Source organism: Pundamilia nyererei, unplaced genomic scaffold (assembly GCF_000239375.1).
Source record: "Pundamilia nyererei isolate P.nyererei 1_Seehausen unplaced genomic scaffold, PunNye1.0 scaffold00087, whole genome shotgun sequence".
Lineage (NCBI taxonomy): Eukaryota > Metazoa > Chordata > Actinopteri > Cichliformes > Cichlidae > Pundamilia > Pundamilia nyererei.
Window position 1 is genome coordinate 1,415,348 of NW_005187488.1, and position 25,990 is coordinate 1,441,337.

The 25,990-nt window shown below is 44.4% G+C and overlaps 1 protein-coding gene across 5 annotated transcripts in view; it reads left to right on the forward strand.

The window, feature by feature from the left end:
- smarcd3b (SWI/SNF related BAF chromatin remodeling complex subunit D3b) overlaps positions 1-25,990 on the forward strand; it is a 55,684-nt gene that overhangs the window by 12,061 nt on the left and 17,633 nt on the right. For 2 of the 5 annotated variants that reach the window (XM_005738867.1, XM_005738868.1), the window contains exons 1-3: positions 6,454-6,709; positions 17,864-18,084; positions 25,832-25,874. In XM_005738867.1, coding sequence (XP_005738924.1) covers positions 6,632-6,709; positions 17,864-18,084; positions 25,832-25,874 — 342 coding nt within the window. In that variant the 5' untranslated portion in view covers positions 6,454-6,631. Of the gene's footprint in view, positions 1-6,452; positions 6,710-17,863; positions 18,085-23,715; positions 23,806-25,831; positions 25,875-25,990 lie in introns of those variants that run through there. The other 3 variants (XM_005738865.1, XM_005738864.1, XM_005738866.1) reach the window with 3 other exon arrangements.

Consider the following 25,990-nt stretch of genomic DNA (forward strand, 5'->3'; position numbering starts at 1 on the left):
AATGATGATTGAATTTATGAATGGAAAAAAGCTATGCAGCCCTACCTGGACCTATGTGAACAGGTAATTATTAAATCATAGATTAACTGTGAACGATCAAGTTGTTTGGAAGGCTGATTTCAGTTTATCAGGCCTGATTACTGCCAGCACAGCTGAATCAAGAAATCACTTAAATATAACCTGTCTGACAAAGTGAAGCAGCTATTAGTCTGGATGTAAACCATCCAGTGAACCACAGTGAGAACCATTAAACACAAATGGAGTAATTTGGAACAGCAAGAAACCTTTCCAAAGGTGGCCAGCCTACCAAAATTCCTTCAATTACTGGAAGAGCTGTCAATATTAAGGGAACCATGAGTTCGTATCTCTGCCCGAAGTCCTGAAGGAGAATATCTGAACATCAGTTTGTGCCTCGAAGCTCAAGAGCACTCAAAGCACCCCAGTAAGTCCACCTCTGATCGCTCAACAAACAAAACAAACTGAAGGTTTTGGAGTGGCCTGGTCAAAGTACAGCCTTAAATCTGACTTAGATGCTCTGGCACGACTTTAAACGGGCTGCTCGTGCTGGAAAAGCTTCTAATGTGGCTGAATTAAAACAGTACTGCAAAGACGAGTGGAACTAAATTCCTCCACAGCGATGTGAAAGACTCATTAACAGTTATCACAAATGCTTGACTGCAGTTCTCACTGCCAAGGGTGGAACAACCGGTTATTAGGGTTTAGCAGGCAATTGCCTTTTCACAAATCATACTTTTTTTTGCACTGTATTCACATTAGATAATACTTTTTATTGAAGCTGGCTTAGAAATTCGAGCTGTATTTCTGCATATTGGAGGTACAAACTACCACTGAAGGAGTGCGTCCAGTTTTAAAGATGTGGCTCTGCTCTTCATCCATGATTTTTAACTCTGCCCTGCACGTAACGATCCTGCCCTCGTTCTGTCGTCTCCGTGTCCCGTCCGGCACGGGCGGAGTGGTGTTGAAAGATCAGGGCTAACACTTAGCTTGGATGCAGAGAAGGAAAGAAGAGGAAGGGGAGCAGTGAGAGAGGGAGAGTTTGGAGGAGGGGGGGAATTATCCTGCCAGCTTTATTTTTCATCCTGTAGAATTTTATATGGGAGCTGGCGAGGTTTATTCATACTGAGCGGCTGTTTTTCACTGTATGCTTGTGTCAGAGCTGATCGTGCTGACCTCGCCGCTGACTAACACGAGCCGAAGTCTTCCCTCTCTCCCTAAAACTCGGCTTTCTTTTCAGTTTCACAGCTTAAGATCTGAAATGGTTCCTCTCGCGCTTCACCAGCTGCTGCTCCACTTTTGAAGTCAGCGAAGTTGCTTTCACCGGATTGGCTGTTAGCTCTGAACACAAGGCAGATTATCCCGTTGTCATGGCTACAGCAAACAGGAAATACCCCGAGGCAGGTAACGCCGCAGGCTCGTCCCAGTGTGGAGCTTGTCGCTTGCGGGGAAACTTGGCTCATTACTGTTGCGTCCTCTTCCCATCTGCTCCCACGGCGTCTCTTCAGCAGCCGAAGCATAAACGCTGTCTGGATAAAGATGCTTTGTCCCAAACAACCCCCGAAAGCCAAGGTCGACCCTAAACTTCTTATCTGCGGCTTCTAAGGTTCGGTGCTTAACATGCCTTAGTGGCAAAAAATATCCATGGGAACGCTGCTGCTTTGTGCCGACGTTTTTCACCTCACAGTGTATTGTGCCGAACTACTTTGATCACAAAAATATCAGCAGATGCTCCATTATTTTCAGCCGTCATGGGAGACTTTTCTCTCTTTCTCTGCAGGTTCCTGTTCATTACAAATGCCGAGCTGCAAGGACTCGGTACCAAAACGTACTTCCCTTCTCTCTAATCCCCCCTTCAGCGAAGGTGCAGCGCTGCGAGCTTTTGTACAGTCCCTTTGATGGCGGCTGATGACTGTTGAGTGGCTTTCCGAGAGCTCTGGCCTTTAAGCGGCTTGAGCTGGGTTTTGTCTGCAGCTATTAAACTGAAGAAAGAGAGGAGAGGGGCCCAGTGGTGGGAGGGAGTGAGACTTTTCTTCGTGCCCGGTCCATATTCCCCCTAGTGCGCCCCATCTGTCTGTGGCAATAATGTTGACGAGGGCAGGTTCGTGGCTTCTGGTATGTAAACCTTGCCACTGGGAGCTGTGCGTTATACCTCAGTGGCGGTGCCAATTTCACTCTTTGCTTTTTCTGCACATAGCAGCAAAATCGCCCCTTTTCTTTTCTGTATTTCTTTCTCTCGGCCTTTTGCTTCACATCATTGGTTAAAAAGCGCAAAGAAATCAAGTATATGTAGCTTCGGCAAGCTTTTCTTACCCGTTATGAACTTCACGAAAGACAAAGAAAGAAAAATGTGACTACATTCATATCTAATCCACTTGTTCTGCGTTCAAACTTTTGTAGCCTTGATCATAAACACCCACAGCTGCCAGCCTTTTCACACTGAGAGCCTTAAAAGCCCTGACACGGTTTCCTGAATCACTCTGAGCGATGCTGTCCTGTATTTACATAAAACTATAAGCCATGTTAGTTCAGATATAGTTCAGGGAGATCCTTCTCTCTGTGTTTTCTTTTCTGTATTCTCTCGTCTCATTGGTTTAAAGTGGGTGAGACTGAGTTGAGAAAAGGTGGCGTCACATGCAACACGTTTTAGCCGTCGGTGTAGCGAGAAAAAGCCGATGTTTCAGTATTTTATTATTTTTCTCTTACTAAAGGTGACCTGTTGTAGTTTTCATCTACTGTAACGGTGATGGATGCCTATAATAAGCTTATCCTGCATGACATACTGAGGTCAGGGTGTGAGGAAGTGATAGGCCGCTCCTTAAGAAAGCTTGTTTCCACCACTGTAAATATACTTGTGAAAATTAAATCGTTCTCAGACGTCAGAATTAGCAAGACAGAATTTTATGTTAATACCTGAATTTTTGACTATAGATAGTTTTAGATTTTTCTTTTGAACGGGTGAAAACATAATAACAAAAGCATGGCTCTGAACGCTCCATTTAAGACATTTTTTTCTGCTCTTTGATCTGCGTGATGTCAGCTAGAGTGGATATTCCTAATATGCTGTGGCTGTAAGAGAAGAAGCCCCGCCCACTTGCTGTTTGCAAGGGTCAGCTAATCAGAAGGCATTTGGCTTAAAGAGGGGGAGGAGCTAAAGAAGCTTGTTTTTATATAGAGGACAAACTGAGGGCCTTAATCAAGACCCAGTATTCAATTCAGTTCAGTTTTCGTCTATAGCATTTGAATCACAACAACAGTCGCCTCAAGGCACTTTTTCTGTAAGTTAAAGACAGAGAAACCCCAACAATCAGACGACCCCTTATGAACAAGCACTTTGGCAACAGTGGGAAGGAAAAACTCCCTTTTAACAGGAAGACACCTCTAGCAGAATCAGGCTCAGGGCTATAAGATAACTCTTTTAATTCTGAATCATAGAAACTGCTCTAGTAGAGTCAAAAAAATACATATATAATGGAAACCCATTTTTTTTATCATCACTAAGATGCTGTACAGTAGGATTTTTATAAGTTGCCCTTAAGAAAAAACAAAAGCTTGTGCTTCGCTGAGCGATCCTTTCATGGTTTTCATGGCTTTTTTGTCATAACAGAAAATGTGGATTTACTACAACATGTTTTTTTTCTTTTCAACCCCACATTATATTTTTACTGCTTCAAAAAAACTGTTTTTCTGCTTATAATAAACCTCCTCTGAGGTTTTATGGCACGTGACTACTACAAAAGGAAAAAGTAGATAGTTAATCAGTTAGTATCTTCATCAACATAATAATTCATTAATCGCCGTTTGCCTCTTGTCCTGAGTCGTTTTTGTGGCAAATGTTTAAAGAGTTTATAAAGAGAAAGATGGGCAAATCGAACAACTTGGAAAGTTTTGTAAAAGCTTGCAGGGTTAAACGCATCCTGTTTTATACACCGAGATAATTTTCTAATATTTTTCTTCTCCCAGGCCGTCTTTGAGGAGAACGTACTGCAGCACAGGGGTGCAGTTGGCTTTGCAGGAGCAGAAACAGGCCATTGTTGTTGCTTTCTGTTGCACTGTGTATATGGTGAGCTCTTTGATGCCCTCATGTGGCCGAATGAGGAAGTGAAGAATGATTAAAACCTCTGAAGAGATGCTTTGGGAATGAAATCCTCTTTTGGAAGCTGGCTCCAGACATTACAGATTATCAGAAAAGTTATTTTGCTCTCCCTAATGTCCCTTGATTGCCATCATTGGGTTTTTATCCTCAGTGCAGCCAGACCCTAAATATGGAGCCCTCCTTCCCATTCAAACAGCCTGCTCCTCCCTGCCTGCTTGTTTGCTCCCCCTGTTGGGCATTAATAGCACTACTGTGGCTCCCTTACCCCCTGTAATCCCCCCCCTGCTACACACTGGGACATTACCATTTGGTGAGACTGACTGGCTTTGGTGAGGGAGCTGATGGGGGGCCAGCAGGGGGTACTCCTGCGCTCGAGGCTTCCTTTCGCATCGCCCGAGCTGCTAGATCTCTTTGTTATCGTTCAACGCCCACGTGTTGTTGCTGGAGAAACGGGAGATTGGCACAATCCCTGGATCTGCATGGATAAGCTCGGCGGGTTTGAGCTTTTGACCTTGCAGGAAATTGAGACGTACACCTCGTACGCCAGTGCGATTATTATATTTAAAGTCCACACAGGTGATTAAAGGTTAATCTGACGGGATGCGAGAATGCAAGTCGATTGATGCTGCTTTAAAAGGAAAAAATATATAATTCAAGGAAGGTTTTTGCTCCTCGAACCTTCCCAGACTGAAATAATGGCTGCGGCAGTACACTCATCTCAGCAGCAGGTGTCACCACCAAGCTGTCAGCGGCCGATGCGAGGGCCAACATTTATCTGTCAATAACCCAGTAATCAGAGACTTGAGGAAGTTCGAGGGGCATGTGTTTGAATTTATTTTTATTTCTTTAATGGATTGCTGCTGCTTAACTAACCCTCAGTAACGGTGGCTTTAAGTCACATAAGAGCTAATGCAGATGACTAAAACAGGCCTGGGTCCTGAGGCATGGCGCATCCTCGAGAAGGTCACGACCTCTGAGCTCCCGCATTAACCAAAGAGTTTTTGCTCCTTTTTTAAAGAACGAGCTCGTCGCTTTACGGTGATGATTAACCGGCACGTTGCGTGCTAATTGGCTGCTTACATGCCGTTCAGCTCTTTTCAGCAGAACAGAGGAAAAGGAGGGTGACAGTTTGCCGTCCTTTGTCACAAAGCCAAGCCGCCTTTTTGAACATGCCCCACTTTGCCCCCTTTGTCAGTCAGATAACCTCATGAATATTTCACTCCTCTGATCTGACGGCCGGGTGAAGGGGAGTGCGAGAATGAGGGGGGGGGGAGCTGAAGCTGACTTGAAAGACTCATAATCTTCAGCGTGGCGTGGTTTGCGTCAGAATAATGACCTGTGTGCGTGTGTGTGTGTGTGTGTCAGCATGTCATGTTGAAATCAAAGCAGCCGTCTGTGTGTTACTCTTTCTCTCTGTGACCTTCAGTGGACGAATGCGTTGTCGCCTTCCCCTGCATTTTTTTGCTGAGGAAGCTTCAGAAAGCGACCTGGAAGAAATCACAGCACAACCTTATTACACGTGCGGGGAGACACAGTCACCTTGCTGTGCAGGCCGGCCTTGTTTTGTTTGTTACAGCCTAAGCGTAGCCTCTGGCTGCACCACTGGGTAAAAGGTAAACGCTAATGAGGCGAGTTGAAGGAAACACTTGTAACCTGTGAATGCACCCTGACGAGGGCCGGCAGAGGGAGGCAGGAAATGAAGGTGATCTTGACGTGGCCTTTTGTGAAGTGGCTCCAGAGCCCGTTGGCTCGCTCAGAAATACTCAAGTGTGTCTTGAGTGGTCTTGCTTTGAGTTCAGGAAATGGCATCGACCTACTCCTATATTCATCACCAGCACGTCATATATGGCAGTGCGCACATGTGGTAATGATATGCAAGCGTGGCCCCTTTAAGAGCCCAATGTCCTTTTTTGAGAATGAGCCCAGAGTCGGAGCTCTGCGTGTGCTGACCGTGGCCTCTCGGTTGGTCACCGGAGGGGAGGACGGGGGGGGGGTGCTGCAGCAGAGAAATGGCTAACTGAGTTTACCCCCCACCCACCAAGCGGCAGCCTGGCCGCCCCGCATGCCCTTATCTACCATTGGAATGCAACAGCTGTGCGGGGGAGCGGCAGAGTGGGCTGGCTGAAACCCCCCTGCCAGACCCCCACACAGCTTCTCTCTCTCTCTCTTTCTCTCTCTCTCTCCCCCCTCCCCTCCACCTCCAAGCGACGTGCTGGGCTCCTGAAAGGCAGCTCAACTAAAAAGTGAGCTAGACACAGTGAGAGGCTGGCAGGGCTGCTGCACATTCAAAATAGAGGGAGAGGGAGGGAAGAGGGAGAGAGAGAGAGAGAGAGAGAGAGCTAGCGAGGCAGTGAGAGAGAGAGAGAGAAGGAGAGTCAGGGACAGGCAGTGCTGAAAAGGAGAGCACAAAGAGAAGGAAAGTGGAGCAGGGGAGGGGAACAGGAGGCTGGGTGAAGGGAGAGGGAAAGACAAAAGAAGGAGAGGGGAGACATAGCAGGGTGAACGGAGGGGACTGAGCAAATGGCTATGGAGGAGACGGCGGGGGGAGCCAGGAAAGCCACCAAGAGCAAACTGTTTGAGTTCCTGGTCCATGGAGTGGTGAGTGGCGCTGTCCGTCATTCCCGTGAAGGGAGCTGGGCTCTGGCATGCATCTGTGTGTGTGTGTGTGTGTATGTGTGTGTCTGTGTGTGTGTGTGTGTGTGTATGAGTCGGTGCAGCAGCAGCAGCAGCGGCGGTCTGTGTGTGCGAGATAGCTGGGTAAAGCTGGCCATGTGAAGGTTATTTCCAGCCCCCTGGATCCCAGCCTGTGAGGAGATGGCTTGAGAGAGTGAGAAGTGGAGCAGCGTGGATGGATGGATGGGGCTGGAGCAGGAGGAGGATGTGGAGAAGAGGGTTTCTTACCCCCCTAATAAAAAATAAATAAATAAAAAAAAAGGAGAGAGAGCGAGAGAAAAGAAATAGAAGCTCAGCAGCAGCAGTAGAAGCGAAAAGCAGCCAGCTCCCCCTTTGGCGAACAGAGGCGCTCACTGAGCATGCTTCCCTGCGAGTAACAGACAGAAAAAGGGGGGGAAATGACGAGTCCGCTCAAAACAGCGAAGCCGGAGCAGCCTTCCAGGCGGCGTGAAACAATTTGAACCTGTGAGGTCACGAGACAAACCGATGTAGTATCGTAGACGGAGCCGAGGCAGGCGGCCATGCCGGAAATGATGCGGGGGTACAATCAGCCCATTCATGCAAAAGCTAGCATGAAATGTCAAGTGAAGTGTTGCTCATGGTTTAGAGGTTAAGCAACTATTGCCATTAACCACACGCAGCACACAAAGTCTGCTTCAGTAGTGGTTTGTTTTGGTGAGGAGACGAATGCATTTCGAGGGTTGAGAGCGGTGAAAAAACAAATCTGTAAGCGTCACTTTGTAGTTAGAACTTTGATTCGAGTGTGGATACAGTTTGCGCCAGTGACTCGACCTTTTAAATCTACCTGTCATCAATTCTTGTTCCAGTTAAGCAGCTAACACTGATGTATCTGTTGATATCGGCCTTTTAGGGGAATAAGGTGGCTTTTACAGATAGCATTATCTGACCTTTATCTCGTTGTGCCGCATCCACCCTGCGCTGAAGTGTTCAGAAATAGCGCAGTGAAGCGCTCAAAGACTTCCAAACAAAAGATTTCTGTGGTTTACTGACCCATAAGACAAAAAATAGCAACAATAAAAATGAATGAACCAAGAAAAAAATTGTATCGGTGCAGAATTTCACAGGAAAACGACCGACCGTGACTTCCCAAAGCGCGAGGCATCGTTTTCTTATGAATTCGACTCATGTTGTGGTGATTAAAATCAGTAAATCATCAAACCGCCCATGTTACAATTGTGCTGTCCGCCTAATAGTATCAGCTTTTGTCATTTTTTTCTCATACGGTCAACAGAAGACGACGGGAAACGAGGCGAAAGATTAGCTACAAACATGCAGCCAAACTGTAGTTGTGACATACACAAAAATAAAAATGACAGCAAAGAGAGAAAAAGAATCATTTTTAATCATCTCGCCATCTCTTACATTCCTCTCAGGACGTCACAACCCATAGTTTGCAGAGTGTCTAACTCTGGAGCTGCGTTGTGGTTTTAACTTCCTGAAAAAGATGAATTAAGCTTCACCTTTACTCAGATTCTGAAACAGAGCACAGCTTTTTAAGAAGGTGACAAGACTTTGCGATAGTTCATGTTCATCTCAAGAGTGTTTTTACATTTTCTAATCATAATCTTTACGTTGTTGAGAAAGTGGAGAACTAGCAGACTTTTCACTAAAGAAATCACACAAATTAGCCCGACTGTGAGTTGGAGAAACCTCGAAAGATGAAATGATGCTTGACTTTTAATAGCTGTACAGTTTAAGACTTGATTGTGACTGTGATGCTACTCTGCTGCATGCGCTGCTGCTGGACGAACTCTGCATTGGCGCCACTCCTTCCTTTAAACTCTTCACTGTGGAGCACCCTGTGTGCCCTTCACGTGGGTCTAGTGTTACCTGGAGGCCTCTGGTGATTTGTAGTAAATGGGCCGGTTGTCTGCGATTTAAAAGTATTTAGATATTTGAGTCTTTTACTCGAGAAAAGCTTTAAAATGAACGTTTGGATGACAACGTGAGTGCGCTGAGAAACATTTTGAGGCTTTCCAGCCAATATTTGTCGTCATGTTTGGGGATTTGAGTAAATAGGGACTTTTTAAGTGTGTGTTCAGTTAGGGTCTGTTCGTGGACCACAAGCAGACTCGAAACTCGTGTCACACCGATGACTGCTTGTCCACAGACGCAGGCACGTGTGGTGGGAAGCTGGACTGTGCGTCATGTCTGTAGGCAAAGTTGATCAGAAGTGTTTATATGCTCTTTAAAGACGAGCCGGGGTGCCGTCGTCCTAAATATCTGCATCATCATCCAGCTGAACTGACTCTCACCTCTTCCAAAGCCTCAAGTACACCGGGAAGGTCAAAATGACTCGATAAAGCATGTTTGTGAAACCCTTTTAAGTCCTGGGTTTTAGACCTGACTCCATTTTAATCAGGGCCGGTGTCAGGCTTAGCGACACGGCGAGATTTATACACCGAAACAAGATGAGGTATTGTCTTTTTGACAGGAGCGGTCATTAGAGGGGCTGCGGAGCCGAAGCCCTGCGCCCGGAGACCGACTTTAGGAAACAATGGACCAGGTGATTGATGAGCCAGATGAGTGTGTCCTCTCAACAGACCAATTAACCTTGATGAGGCTCTGGCTGCTCCAAGCCAAATATTTCCCTCTGCTTTTTTCCCCCGCCTCCCATGCCTCTCCTCTCCTCTGCTCTTTCTCTTCCCCCACATTATGAGATGGAAAAGTCTTGTTGTAATACTTGTGGCAGGTTCCTCGACGTGTGTACTGCAGAATGGAGAAATATTTACACTACCGGATTGGGGGGGTGGATGAGGAGGGGGAGATGATTCGGCACAGTTTGTGAGCTTGTGGCGAGCGGTGACGTTCCCTTTCCTTTCATGGTCGAATAAAGCAAAGACACACGTGCGCAGATGGATTTACATGCAAAAAACACAGACACACACATAAATACTGTGGATGCAGTCATAGCTGCGGTTCCTGAAGGTCGCAGCAGCAGCAGCAGGCTTTGGCCGAGCTTCGGTTCGAGGACTGATGGGTGGGCTGAAGTCCCTTCCTCCTCTCCTCTCATTGTCTCCCTCACCTCCCTTCTGCTGTGCGACTTCTGTTGCTCGTGAAAGTCGGCGAGGAAGCCTTCGAGCCCTCTCCGTGGGAAAACCCCGATAAACCCAAAGCATAATATGACACAGTGTAGGCTCGGGCGTCGGTGGATTCACAGCGTGTTTGTGTAACTGAGAGCGAATGTAAACTTCAGTTTCTCTCACAGCTGGGTTGCCTTCATTGTTCCCTTCATAGAAATTTACACAAATAAAATGTTTAAGCTCAGTTACCTCGAGTGGAAGACGAGTGGGGTTCGGGTTAGGCTGTTTGGGGTGTGAGATATCGGCGTGCCTCCACGCTGTGATGCGGCAGAGGTGAAAGTCATTTCCTCTGTGGCGCCACGGTATTGAAAAGCAAAATAAAAACATTTTAAAAAATCTAATTCAACAACTACTTGACTTTCCAAACACAATATCCAGGTAACCCAAGTAAAAATCCGCAGACCTTGATTTTCACTGAAATTTCTCTCTATCAGGAAGTTTAATGGTTTTCAGCGCGCAGCCTGAAAAGATCTTTTCAATGGGTGGTTATTAATATCTGCAAACTGTCAGCACATAAAGCCATTTGCATGGTTGGAAAACCTCTAAAAGTGAACGAGAGCGTCTTTCGGTGCAGTTTTTGGTGAGCCGACCCTTTAGGCTACGAGAGGTCGAGCATCCTGTTTCACTGTTAACGGGTGAGAAACCAAATAAAACGTCCCGGTTAGCTTTTCTCCTGACAACTGAAAACTGTTGATGGATAAAATAATCAGCTAGTAGGTCTTAACTGATAGAAGCATGTGTAATTAATATTTATTTATTTTTTACACCGGATGGCCTTCAAACCGAGGCTCTTTGACTTGACCACTACACTCCAGAGTTAGTCTATCTTGGCTAATCCAGCTAATTCAAAATCTGACAAATTAGCCTGCCCCTGAAGTGTAATCCTGCTTTATGTAACCAAATTAACATCCTGAAGATTGTGTTTCAGGAATCAATCAGAGATGATACAATACAGAAGTATCTGTTAACACATTTGCTCAGATGCGTGTCTTTTGTCCTGTCTCCCTCACCTCACCTCCACCCGGCCGTGGTAGACGGTTACCCCTGCCCGTGGTCGAGTCTGGTTCTGCCTGAGGTTTCTTCCTGTAAAAAAAAAGGAGTTTTTCCTCCTCGCCATAACCAAGTGCTTGCTCATAGGGGCTTGTGTGATTGTTGGGGTTATCTCTATAGGTCCTAACCTTGCAAAATAAAGCACCTGGAGGCGACTGCTGTTGTGATTTGGTGCTGTGTAAATCAAATTGAATCGGTTTACACTTCAGTGAATCTCTGTGGGCGACATGTTGAAGGTGACATGTGAACACAAAAAGGAAAAGAATTCGGATTTGATGTTAATAATCGTGTGTGCGACAATGTTTGCTCGCCCGGTAAAGAGGAGATGGTGTACGTATAAAAATGCATTTAGTACTGCCGTTATAGTAAGGTTAATGTGTGCTTATATGCGGTGCAACAACAAAAACTAGTAAAATGCTGTGACTTTCTTTCCCTCCTGGCTCCTCGCTCTTTGTTGTGGTCAGTATTTTACATGGATATTTAGGGTTTGAGTCATCTTAAATGACCTCAGAGGGTTTACACATCTATATTTGTTGCACCAGGGTTCGAACCCAGACCATGCATGTCGTTCCACACCTGCTCACTACCTGCTTACCTGCCTCCTCTCTGCACCGCTCTGTCAAAGAAAGTGAAAAATGCCAAGAATTTAAAAAAATATGTTATAGTTGAGCTATTTTTTTTGCAGAAACATTCAAAATATTAATTTTTTTTTTTTTACGTAAAATTATCAAAATGAAATGCAAAACATTAGAATGCGGTGATCATAAGTGGATAAATTCAATAAATACTCGCCACCCCAACGGGCTAATTTAAAAAGAAAATCATGGTGGGAAACGTTTTTAAAATAGAAAAATGTCACAACAACACATATAAATGTCTTGCTGCTGTTTGAGTGACGTCTTGAAGGTTAAAAATAATTGCTTAAAAAGCCCAAACGCAATAAATATGCTCCACACAAACACCAAAATCAAAGAACTGCTCAGTGAGAACGATTTAACTTCTTACTCGTCCTGCGCCTGCCCTCCATCTGCCGGGGCCCTCTCAAAGTATTAAAGTACTTACAGTAACTACAGCACAGACGAGATGACTGATAACCCTCCCGCGGGGAGCGAATCAAACACACGACGGAGATGAGATAGCCGGCGAGGAGGACAAATGTGATCAAGTGTGTCGCTTCGTGTAAACACCAGACTGTAAGCAGAGTTTTAGCAGCTGATCTGAAATCTTCAAACGGGCTAATGACAATCTGAACGACAGCCGCTCTCACTGCCCTCCACGCCGCTAAACTAAATAAAACAGGAACCTGCAAATGCTCTTTAATTCGGCTCGGAAAGGGTTTGATAAATCCAGTCACATGCTCGTTTGAGTACATTTGCAAGCAATAACGTAAAAATGGTCATTTTTAGCCTCTCGTAAGACTTGAGGTTTTTCTGTCCATGCTTTTGGGTTTGTTGCAGACGAAACTAAACTAAGAGAAATTCAGAAAAATATTCATCAGTTACATAAAAAAGGTGACGAAATGAAAAGTGAAAACATGCTAGATGCTGAAATTAAAGCACAGTTAATAAAAATGACTCAAGCTGTTAATCAGCTATGCCGGAGAATGAATTATCCGCCAATCGATTAATCAGTTCCTGCAGCTTTATTCACCTTTAATCACCTTTTGTAAACACGAACGACATTAAAATAAAAGCACGCTCTGTAAGCGCTTCAAAACATATAGCAGCACATAACATGAAAGATGGGGAATTTGTTCTAAAGCAAGTCTTAAGGAAGCAGCCTCATCCTCAGATTTTAGCAGGTTTCAGAGCTCCAATCGAAGCCTTTCAGGGACCGTGCATGTAACAACCCACAGATTCATATGTTTAGTACGGTGTGGGATAAGTTTGGCCTCTTCAAATCCCTCCAGCCTTCCCAGAGATGCCAACACACTTCTCAGATATCCATCCACATGGCAGATTCGATTGCTGGCTGGCTGGCTGGCAGAGCTCCGGGCAGAGTGCTGGAGTCAGTTCAGCAGGTCAGATTATAGAGCGCAGCTCATTGTGAGTGTGTGTGTGTGTGTGTGTGTGTGTGTGTACATTATCCAGCGATGGTTTTGTGTATCTGTTATCTGGATGGCTCACATTCTCCAGACGGAGTTGTAGCAGCAGCAGCAGCTCTGTCTGCCTGTCTGGGTGTTGTTTTCCAGCTTAGCTAGGAAGTGGGAGAAGGACCTCTCTCTTAACAGCTTTTGAGCAGGAGGCCTCCGCCATATGTTGTTTTATCCCCAGACCCTTCTCAGTTGCTCTGACCCCCATCCCCTCCCCCCCTCAGTGGCCGGAGTGACAGCAGCGTCTGCTCGGTCGTTCTTATCACAGGATCTCTGCTCGATCACCATTTCAAAGGGCACACAATACGTCAGGAAATAAAAATCCACAGTCAGTTATTAAACCTCCCTGCTGCTTACTACCTCCACTCTCTGCTCTTTGTTTGTGTTTGTGAACGGTCTAAAGATCACCTCAGACCTGCGCAAGTGCGAACGCGCTGTAATCTACATGTAGAGATGACAAACTTAAGAAAAATGCGAGCATGCGTGAGGTCATGAACCCCCCCTCGAGCTGTATCCTTCAGCTGTCCTCCTCCTCCAACATTTACCCGCTATGTTACCAAATGTAGCTGCAGTTTCGGTGCTCAGACTTCTTCTTTTTTTCTATTCAGATGGAGAAATTTCACCGCTTTGCGAGGTTTAGATGAACATAATTATCGCAGAGAGATTTCTTTTTAAATAACTGAAAAAATAATAATTTAATTAAGGCACAGAAAGAAAAGGAAACGTCTGCTTCTTGCTCTGTAAATGTGTTGGCGTGTTTGCTGTAATTAAATTCACTCAGTAATGAGGCGCGTATGTAACATTGTATATATGCTTTTTTTTGAGTAAAAGGAAGGTGGAGAAGAAAAACACTGAAAATATCCTGTGAGTGTTTCCCAAAATAAAAAGTTTCTGGTTCGATTGATGCTCACATTGCGAGTAGATTCATTCAAGGCAAGGCAGCTTTATTTATAGAGCACATTTCACTGCGTGGAAACGCGCTCTGCTTTCATTTAAAGTCAGCAAATATGTGAAGTGTACATTCACGTGTTATTTTATTAGGTACGCCTGCTTGTTAACGACCACATGGGAGCAACTCGGTGTAGACGTGGTCGAGACGACGTGCTGAGGTTCAACCTGAGCGTCGGAGTGAGGAAAGGGAATGTAGGGGACTTTGAAGGTGGCGTGGTTGTTCGTGCCGGTTGGAGAAACTGCCGATCTGCTGTGGATTTTCCCACACAGCCAGTGTGGAAAAGAGAAAACACCCAGCGAGCCTCGGTTCTCTGGGTGAAAATGCTTTGTTGATGTCAGATGAGAATGGACTGAACTGCTTTGACCTGAGAGGAAGGCGACAGTGACTCAAATATCCACTCGTTCTAATCAAGGTACGCAGAAGAGCAGATGAAGCAGAAGACCACACTGGTTAGCTCTCGTGTCAGCTGGGAGGAGAAAACCGAGGCTACATTTTGCAAAGTCTCACCAAAACTGGACTTTTGGGTCAAAATCTGGTGACAATGTAAAAGCAGGGCTCCATCCTGCCTTGTATCAACAGTTTACACTGCTGCTGCTGGTGTGATCGGCGGGAACTATTTTCTTAGCACACTTTGTCACTACCTGAGTATTGCTGTTAATCGCGTCCATCCATGTATGACCACAGTGTACGCAGCAGGATAGCACACCATGTTACAAAGCTCAAACCAATTCAAACTGGTTTCTTGAGCATGACAATGAGGTTACTGCACTCATGACCTCCACAGACACCAGATCTCAGTCCAATAGATCAGCTGTGTGATGCTGTCATGTCAACAGGCACCAAAATCGGAGAAATATTTCCAGCGCCTCGTTGAAGAAAAGAAAAGAGAGTCCAACCTCTGCTGCCAAGGTGTACCTAATGAAGTGTCCACATTGAAAGTGAAAGAAACATTTTACTTTTACTCGGCTACATTTACCGAGTGAGGCTATGATTTAAAGCTGTGTTTAAACACAATGTGAACACAGGACGAGCGGTTTATTAATAACATTTGAATTTTTCTTGTTGTAGGCTACATGGAGTACTGAGTTATTGTTACGAGCACACAGAAGATTATTTTTAGTAAAAAGGTGAAGTGATGTCCTCAGTTTTCAGCCCAATAATATCATGCAATAAGGAACTCTATTAGCTGTTCTGGGAAGGGGGGAAAAAAAAGCCGAACTGAACCTTTACCGCTCCTCAAAACTGTTATTTATTTTCCCTAAAATAAAATAAAAGTACAGATTTTTGGCCTCACATTGCTAACCATTGCAGCAAGTGTTTCCCTGATAAACACGACGTTTGACGACCTTCCCTGTGCCCTTAATCGCTTATTTTGACACCTCAGAATACATCAATAAAACAATCTTTCATTATAGGAACTCAGTTATGCAAAAATTATTTGACAGTTCTGAATCACTTCTCACTCTCTGTGAAACTATTAAGCATTTATTATAAAGGAAGCAATGCGAACAAAGTCATGCAGCTTTTTTGGGACACAGATGCTGTGGCTGATTAGGGAAAAACCTATAATCATGTTTATTTTTGTTGTTATTATTTCACATGATTACTCAGAGACTGTGGAAAACATAATGGATTCATTTGAACTTTAACTGTAATTCAACCTAAAATAAAGAATGTTTAATTTCGATGTTTTAATAATTGCTTTAGGTTGTAGGTAAAATTTATATTAAATGGTGACCAGTAGAAGTGGCCATGACGCTACGGACAAAATTAAAGAAACAAATAAAAATGGTGACTCTACAAAATGTCATCGGGGCCCTCTGTGAAGTCTGAACCATGAAAAAATTGTCAGATAATTCCAACTTTTTGAAACTGCAGACCAAAACTGTTTTTGTTCTTGACCTTCGTCTTCTTCCTGCTTCCTCTCACCACAGCAGGCCATCTGCCTCCATCTCCCCCTATCCCTATCAGGAGTACATTGGCTTGTGCCCCCCACCCTGCGAAAATGCTTTTTAATGCTTTAAAGTTGAGCGTTTTAACATCCCACATTGGACCAAGCCTCATATGGCCATTAGAGCAGCGGTCCCCAACCCCCGGGCCTCGGACCGGTACCGGTCCGTGAGTCGTTTGGTACCGGGCCGCAAGAGTTGAGGCTCAGGTGTGAAATGAGTGGTTTTCAGGGTTTTTATCGGTTTTCAGCGTTATTTTGTTATCGTTTTTATCGTTTACTCGGTTTTCCTTGGTCTTTTCACGTGTGTTATGAATAAATTTTCTTTTTTTGGTACCGGTACTAGTTTTATTTTGTTGTATTTATCCGCAACACCTTAAAGGCCGGTCCATGAAAATATTGTCGGGCATAAACCGGTCCGTGGCGCAAAAAAGGTTGGGGATCGCTGCATTACAGGAACTACTGCTTTTATTTCTATGGTGGCTTTAGTACACGCACATAAAGGAAAGCATCTCCCGGCTATTAAAAATGCTGCTGCTGTGATATTTTCCATTCCAGCATCCGTCTTCCTCTTCCGCTCTTCCTCTCTGATGATTTCAATTAATAGAATTTTTAATTAGAGGACTGGTTATTCTCTGTGGACGTGTTCTGGTGGAGCCCTTCACAGACAGTCGGAGGTCTGGATGAAGTCAGGCGTTTTCTTTTCTCGCTCGCTTTCTTTTGCCCTGTTCGGTTTCAGACAATAAACCGAGGCGGGAGGCAGCTGTTGCCATGGGAGTGACAGGCGCAGGTGAGAGGTGCCCAGTTGTTCGCAGGCGTCAGAACGGGAGTGTGGTCTCCGACACTGCTTGCATTGTTTCGGAGACATACGTGTGTGTGTGTGTGTGTGTCACAGAGTTTGACTGCTGTGAAAAAACCTCTGTGCATTCTCATTTCCAGCTGCCAACCCTGATTCTTGTTTAGAGGAGAAAAGATAAGGCGGAAAGAACAAGATATTGGTGATTCTTCCACTGCAGCTGCTCTCGTTTCTGATATTTTCTGGTAATCAGAGTTGTTTTCTTAAAGCGGACTTGTTCTGTTTTTCGTATATGCTGTCATATACGCTCGTGGCCACTTCGTTAGGTACACCTGTTCAACTGCTCGATACATTTAGGCACTTAGATGGGGTCAAGACGGCCTCCTGTTATTATTAATATGGTAATCTCAAGCACACAGCCCCACCTTCAAACCTTCTGTTTGCAAGGGGCAGCCAATCAGAAGAAAGTTGGCTCATAGAGGATGAACTGATGGGCTGCACCAATGTGCAGTTTAAGATAAAGAAGGATTAGTTTTAGCTTTGAATCATGCAAAGCTACTCTAGCAACGTCCAAGAATCAACATTTGGAAATGAGCATAACAGGTTCCTTTTAAGGTGACTGATCTGTGGTTATCTGACGTTTTCGCTGTTGTATTTGTTGTTGCCGTCTAACAAATCCAATATTAGACGGCGCTGCAGTTAAAGCTTCACAGCTGGGTTTGATCTTCATGTCCGCTGCCCAGGATGGAGACACACACAAACAGAAATGGTGCAAATTGACGTCAATAAATTGCGTAAAAGCCGCTGCTGTTTGATTGTTGAAAGGTTATCAAAGGTTGCCAAAGAGAGGAAGAAAGTCAAAATATTTATTTCTGTGAGCGTGCTGTTTGGGTTTTGGGTCAGGTCTGTGGCGTCTGGATTAGAAGCTGATGTGAAGCTCTTTGTTGGAGCTCTAATTCGTGTTTTTGTCAGGCGTGTTCAAAGAAGAGTCCCCCCTTCACTCCACCTGGAATCAAACAGTGCTATGTTTTTGTTGTATTTTTAGAAAGACTCATTTTTGCTAAAAATGAATTACAAAACACGTTCAGAATCTTTTCTATATAATACATGCTCTCTGTCTTTCCTCTTTCCTTCCAGCGTCCCGGCATGCCGTCTGGAGCGAGAATGCCCCACCAGGGAGCTCCCATGGGCCCCCCCGGCCCGCCGTACGGAGGGAGCCCGGCGGTGCGGCCCGGCCTGCCCTCCCCAGTGATGGAGCCCAGCCGTAAGAGGCCTGCCCCCTCCCAGCAGGTCCAGCAGCAGCAGCAGCAGCAACAGCAGCAGCAGCAGCAGCAGGCCGTCCAGAACCGTGCCAGAAAGTGAGTTTCAATCCAAGTGACCTACAACGGCCAAAAACACTGCATGGTGTGCAATCAGTGACCCTTTGTGTGTCTGCTTTTATGTGATCTAAGAGCTCAACAGTGGTTACACTTTCATCTGGATGAAAATTTGGGAAAAGCTGATTCTCCTGAGATGTTGATGATAATCAAAGTGTGCGTTAACAATGGGAAGGAGAGATTTTTCTACAAAAATCTGAAATATAACTCTATATCTTAAATTAAATGTCTTAATATTATGTAACATTATGTATATTATACTTGTAACCTATTTTAAATTTATTTTATTTATATTTTAGGACTGACAAAAAAGTTATTGCAACAACATGCAATAAATTTTCAATCTTGTTGCTTTTAAAGTGGTTGCTTTGGAGATGGGGACCAGGTCTGAGACCACTCGCAGTCTAGATGCTGCTTCCAAAGCAACTTTGGTGCCGTTAGTACGGCAATAAGAGAGAGTCCGCGTGCTATCAGCTTCCATTTCAATGAGGTCAGGTTAGAAATTACATGGAAAATCACAAACCTGTCACAGTCTGCGTACACAAAAAATCCCATTTAATTTTGCACTGACTTCTTGCATTCAGAGTCCGGTTTGTCCATCTCAGAGATTTGAAAAAGAACTTCAGAAATTCCCACATAAATAGTGACGTAGCTGCTGCAGGACGCCAGTGTAACTGTAACATGAAACTGGCACTCAACAACAGTAGTTTTATAAAGGAATAACCAGAATACAACTGGTTGGCAACCAGTTGAGTCGAGTCCCTTTTTGCAAAACGTATATTGCAGACGAGTTGCAACCAAAGGGTGCAATTAGCAATGATTTGCAAAACTTTGCCAGTCTGTCTGAAAGTAAATGCAGTCAGTCCGAGTCTGACCTGCTTTGAACACAGGTTGCCTCCCACTAGACGACCCTTTCATTCATGTTGTGATTAAAAGTTGTTGCCAACAGGTTGAGGGTGTTGAATGCTCAACCTTTGGGCAAATGTTGGCTACCGTAGCTGCTTAAAGTGATCACGATTCATGACTGCATGAAATTTCATTGCATTCCTTAAAAAAAACTGTAGAAAGGCTCGTGATAAAAAGTGGGGGGACTGAGCCACGCCGCAGACTTGCACTGCTAGTGCAACTAACCAAAAAAACACCACATAACTGCTAGCTGCGCCATCATGAAATGTATCATTTGCTGCTTTTCTCTTTAATTTCATTGTAAATTGAAACTATTTGACTGGAGATCAGACATGAATCATGTGATTTCTTTGTTTATTTATTTTTTATTTTGTTAACACCGACATAGTTTAACAGTCGTGAAATCGTTTTAAAAAATGTTAGCGAAGTACCTCCAACGTGTACGTCAACATTTGCGTACTGTGATCTCCTAAAATCTTTCAAATCCAGCTTTAAAAATCCCACCGGTGACGAGTGAAACCATGACCTTTGTGCGTGTTTGTCACTTTTCAGCTTCCATGTCATGTCGTTTCCCCTTCTCTTGCTGCTCGCCTCGTTTTGCATCCTTCGCCTCGCTCACTGCTGTATACATCCACTCTCACCATCACAGTCGCTGCTGAATGCTGGCTCTCGGTTCGACCTCTAGCTGTCTTCAGCGTCTTTGTAGTGTAAATTTTTACCATCGCATAAACGTGGCGTCCTCACAGCTGTCTGCAGACTCTGGTAGTCTCTTTGACTTATCCTTACGCTATCTACTGTCAAACCGGGATACGTAACATTGCAGGCTTCATTTGACATTCACACATAGGTCACTTTTACATTAATGTTCCTCGAGGCTTCATGCAGACATACCCACAGTGAAGGAGACGGTGATGAGAGAGAGCCACGTGCAGGAGACTAAGCAGGACGTCAAGTGCTTTGGGAGAATTTATTCGCATATTGTTGCTTTTTCTAATTAGATGTATGAGAAACATGTATTCTGTGTCTTGTCATGCTTTTAACGCATGTATTCATAAAACAAAGTGATTAGAGTAGGAAAATGTAACTAGCATTAACTATTCTATTCGTTTTCTAAGTCCGCCCTCTGCTAGCTAAGTTGTTCTTGCTCTATTTTTTTGTTTGATGTCAGTTTGCAAATAGCTTCCAGGTGCGTTACCAGCACCCTCCGGCAGTAGTTGTGCATTACTTCCTACGACCTTCTGTTTAAAACCTAAGCAGCATTCTCTCTGCTTCAATTTTAATTTTCTCTCTTTCCCAAAATAGTGACGAGTTACGGTAATTTGACACGCACATGGTTAAATCTAAACGGAGCTGATCTGTCCATGCAAACGCTTTGTGCTACAGCGATACGCTGAATATCCACGTATGGCTCGTTTTCGCTACTTTCCGAAACAGGTCGAATTTCGTGCTTCCCCCTCTTCCACAACTGTAGTGGAAGTTGCCATCAAATGAAATAGAGGACGGGTTCGTTTTCACACTTTGTTTGTCGTTGCCCTTTCGCACATGTAGCAGACAACAGGAAATTGTTCACACTTACTACTTACTTACTACTGGAAATGCTTTGTTTAGCTTAGTCCTGTTAACCACAGGTGGCACCTGCTTTTAATCCACTTTGTTTTGGGTGCAATTGTAGCACTTTGTATTCTATTCTGTTTATTTGAAACCATTACTTACTAATTTGCATAGACGTCGTTTTACTATATAGAAATTCTAATAAATAAACCCACTGCTGCAAATTAAAGTGATATACTTTCAATCTAGATATATTTGGATTAGTGCTGTCAGCGTTAATCTCATTAAAATGACGTTAACGCCATAACCGCATTAACGCGGCAAATCTCCGTTAGTGAGTTAGCACGCATCGCCTCTGGTCCGAATGATTCAGACATTTATGATCTCACATACAGGTCCTTCCAAGAAATGTCCAGAAAAGTTCAAGGCTACACAAACACACACACAGAGGCTCACAGAGTAGCTTCATGACTACAAGGAGACGAGTGCGTGCCAGGTTTGGTCATTAGAAAGGGGATCAATATGCACACTCTGTGGACCTCTGTTTCATTCTCCTGCTACGTGCAGCACGATTGATCCACTTATAATTTAGCAGGCTTGTCGAACAGGTCAGGGGAAATGTTGCACTGCATCGAGGCCTCAACCCCCACAGCAGCCCAGCCGGCTGTGGAGGCTCTGATCAATGGTGCAGGGTGACCTGTTCAGGTGTCTTTGTCTTTTTCGCTCCCTGTTGCTCTGTTGGAGTGCGCGTCCTCTGGCAAACGCGTTGATGGTCCGGCGCCTCCATCCAGCGCAGACTCCACGCTGCTGCTGCTGCCAGCCGAGGGCGGGCCACCTGTGTTTGCAGTGTCATTGAGACCTTATGGTCCCAGCTACACGTGCTCTGCAGAGCTTACGCTGTCCTGCTACAAATACTTTGCATTAATTGGTATAAATACTCAACCCTTTGTCCTAGAAAGTCTGTATATATTTTCCTAAAAAGTTTGTGAAGAAGCACCACAGGACAGATTATCTTTATATGTAACTCACACGCATGTCTCAATTCGGGTACTTCAACTAGCATGTAGGTGTAAACTTCTCACTTATATGGTGCATGAAGTTCAAAAGCGTAAATCTGTCTTAAATTAAACATGGTGACTGCACACTAGATGCCATATTTTTGGAAATTCCTGGACCCAGAAAGGAACAATTTAACTCACACACACACACACACACACACCATAAGCTAACGTTGTGACTCTGTTGATGTATTTTTGGTGGGCTCTCCCCCCCCCAAAATTGGATGTAGGTCTTAAAAAGTCAAGTCAAAGCAGAAGTGCATTAATCCTGGATTTTTTCTCCATGCCAGCATTTAAAAAGCCACTTATGTGGTTGCAAAAAGAAATCTTGTTTTATAAAAGTCTATTAGAAAGCTCACTTGAATCTATGACCTAAAAACACACCTTCCTGATGAGTTTATGGACTCATCGCATGTTTAGTGTGGTCTCCAGTCGACTCAAAATGCAGGATGTGGGCGGGCCTACTACATGATTGACAAGTCACTGCATCATTCACCTACTTGACTCGACTGGTACTTTTTTATAACCTATGCAGCCGGGTTTCTGAGCTGAAAATGTGACGCCAGCAGACTGCATGCCACTGATTGGCCAGGCAGTGACGTCACTTCATGAGTCATGAGTCATAAGACTGACTGCTTCACAAGAGTCAAACCCGCCAATGATGGCGCCACGATGTCCTCCATTGTTGTCTTGTTGTGACCACAGCCACATTGAGGTGGAACTCAGTTATAATGGAAAATGATCAAAACCGAGTCCAGTAGAGTGTAGTTGAGCTGAGTGGGTGCTTGTGGAAAAGAAGTCAGCTCTGCCACTCACTCGTAACATCTGGCTTCAAAACACTCATTTGTCCAGGATGATAGCTCTCGAGTAGAAGTGTCATCCAATGGTTGGCTACGTCCATCTTTTATATACAGTCTATGGTCTGTATATTAATGATATAGTGTGAAAAAAATACAGAATCCCACGTTTGAGTATTGCGAGTGCGTTTCTGCTCCGTTTCTCTCAGAAAGGGGAAACATTTGTTTTGTTGCACCACAACTGAAAAAAACCTTGTTTGCTCGCCACAGACACTTCGCATATTGCAACATGACGTAATGTACGATTGGCTGGCCACTACTGCTTTGACCATTGCCTCAAAAATAGGCTCAAACCTCATTCTGGAATAGATTTTCCACTTTAAAGCAGCACAAAGATAAAGAACTGCATCGTCTCTATACATCCTCTGAATGAATGACAGCTTCCAGTTGATTTCAGAGTGTTGCACCTCAAACTCCGCCCCAGGAGAGTTGAAACCACTGCCGGCAGCCGTAAAATAGAAGATTTAAAGATTACGTGCCGTGTTCCCTCCTCTAGCTTTGCCTCTTTGTTCTTCAGACCCCAGCTTTATCCACACCCTGCTATATTTTGGTTAGGTTTTTTTTTTTTTGTCTTCAATTTTATCTCTTATTTCCCCTGAGTGCCACATTACTTATAAACCCCCGAACCTTGGTTTTTCCTATTAATGTTGGTCCTTGAAGTAAAAACTTTCCTCACTGCTCATAACGCACGGTTACCTTGGACACTTCATGTTGCTTAGGAGGATTGTGAGGTTTTATGCACAAAAAAAGGCTGAGTTTTGTGGTCAGGAGCTACTTTTCTGGCTGTGGAAATGACAAAAAGCTCTTATTTATCCATAAATCACCAACCATGTATGCACCATAGGGCCATCCTGAGCTGAACCCAAAGAGGTAAAACCACCACACGCTGCTTGTCTGTTCCCATTGTGTTCATTATCAGTGTATTGTCTGTCTTTGTGTGTGAAGCATGATTGTTTTGGTTCACTGAGAAACTGTTGGATGAGCGTGTCCCTCAGACGAGCAGGACGCCTCCCAGGTCCTCCCCTGCTGCACTTTGTGCATGCATGGACACCGTTACCCATCCCCAGTGCCTGCCCTTGTCTGCACCTACTAACAAACCCTTGAACTTCACACACACATCCAACACACACAGACACACACACACAAAACCACCAGGTGTTTACCCTCGTACTTGCTGCCACTGAGTGTGTGTCTCGCCACAACTCTAATCGGACAACCTTCGAATCCTCACCAATTCTTAGGAAGCCAGTCGGATTCCCCGGAGCCAATGAGATGCCGGCGAGGCAGATGGACATGAGAGAGCCCCAATCAGATCCCACGCTCGGATCAAAGTAGGATTTTATTCTGCTGCATGTCCGTTTTCTTTCGTTTGATGACTCTGGCCTATTTTTTTTTTCCTTCTTGCCTTTTCACCTGAGCCCAGCACTTCCTGAATGAGAAAACAAACGTAGAGGTCGTAGAAGCCGACTCCTGAAATGTAGTGGTGCATGCTTTGGGCTGGAGCATGGCATGATGGGAACGGTTTTGTGCAGCTAGAGCAGAAAAATAAATAGAATAGAAATCCAGTCTCAAACCATTTTAAGAGAGTGTAAAATGGCGGGTTGTTTTGTGTTTCTTTTGTTTTTTTCCCCTTTCCAATGCACTCCCGGATCCTTCAATTCTCCTTGCAGCAGGCTTGTTTCAGTAGTTGGCATGCTGATGTAACATACTGCTTCACAGACCGTTGTAGTGCACTGTGACAGAAAAATTCACTACATTGCAAAAAATCTTTTCTAGATACAAAAAATAATCTAACTAACTAGAGAAATTTCCACCCACAGAGAGAGCTGGGCGAGAACTCAAAACACACTGCAAAGTTCCAGAGATCCTGTAGTGTTTAAACTCTTAAAGTTTCATGTAATTATGGAAAAATCAATCTGTACTTAGATTTGTGTGATCAGTTAATCATTTAATCTGTTAAATTGATTCCTTACTGGACTGTTTCCTTGAAACTCAAATGTCATCACAGTGTAAACTAATCAACCACAACATTAACGCCATGAAACTCAAACCTGACGTGGGCACTCCCCAACGGCAGCGGCCTCCACCCAGTAACTGACAGGACCCGATGGATCCCGGTGCCAAACCCCCACAGGACACCAACTGTCTGTAACCCGGTGGGCCGAACCTGTTTTGGCTGGTGATTTTAATGTTGTGGCTGATCAGTGTAAATAAATTGAATTCATGTCGGCCGCTCCTGCTACCTAATTAAGTATCTAATAAATCTACAATCTAGTAAAATTGATTTAGTTGCTGGTTTTAACTGTTTAAATCCATTTTTCAACATTTCAGGTTGATACCTCCTTTACTTATGAACTTGAGGGGTCATTGAGGGGTCAATAGTGCACTTTAAAGGCCTTTAAATAAACAGAAAACAGCTGATTATGAGAGATAAAAGCACAGTGTGGTTAATTAGTGAACCTTTCTTGTTTCTAATCTCAACCAAAGCCCGGCTGTCTATATTTACCACTCCATCTTCTAATGTAACTCTTAGCAAGGAAGCAAATCAAAATATTCGGCTTTAAAAAAGCTCAGTTTAGCTCTCGATATCCTAAAACAAGATTACAAATTAATCGAATCGCCCCAAGGACGTAACACCCTAAAGGCAAGATTATTTATTATCTTTAATGAGAAAAGTGAGTTGAAATGATCCGTCCTCATGAAACGAGTTTATTTCTTTATTTGTGTAGTGCCGTCTTGTTGTTTTTAGGCAGCGTCCTCCTGCAGGCATCGACGACAGAGCACTTTACACGGGGAGATGATTAAATATTTAAGGAAATCTTGGGGGGGTGTAGGAAGGTGTAGTGATGTTTTTGCAATCAGCGTCACCTGGAAAGAAAGTTCTGACAACTTGGCACAGATGTTCTTGTTGCTCTTAGCCCTTTCTTGGTAAGTAAAATATATGAAGTGTGTTCACGCTGCAAGGAATTAATGAATCTAATGAGCTGCACACACACACACACGCATAAATCCTGAAAAGTCGTGAGTACACATCCTGTCACCATCCGAGTCCTGCAGCGGCGGCGGCGGCCTCAGCGATTCTGCAGAAGGTGTGTGTGTGCAGTGAATACATGTCAGGGAAGAGATGTGACACTTTTTTGGCTGTTAGAGGCTCTCGCTCTCCAGGTGTACCGCTCCATCTCAGGGAACACACAAACACATGATACACACACGCACACACACACACAGCTGGGACGCTGGGGTGCTGGATATGGCCCAGCATTTTAGCAGATGGCCTGGGTGCTACGCTATCAGTCACCATAGTAACATGCTCTCTTTTCCCTCTTTCTCCCTGTCTTTCTCTCCCTCTCTCTCTAGTGCTAAGAGAAGGAAAATGGCAGACAAGATTCTTCCGCAAAGGGTGAGGCTGCATATTTTTACCTTTGTTGCTGTGTGTTTTTTCTCTGTGTGTGTTTTTTATCCTTTGTGCGCTGCACAGAAAAAATCCCGGTCGTTTTTTTGATGTTTGGGGTTCTT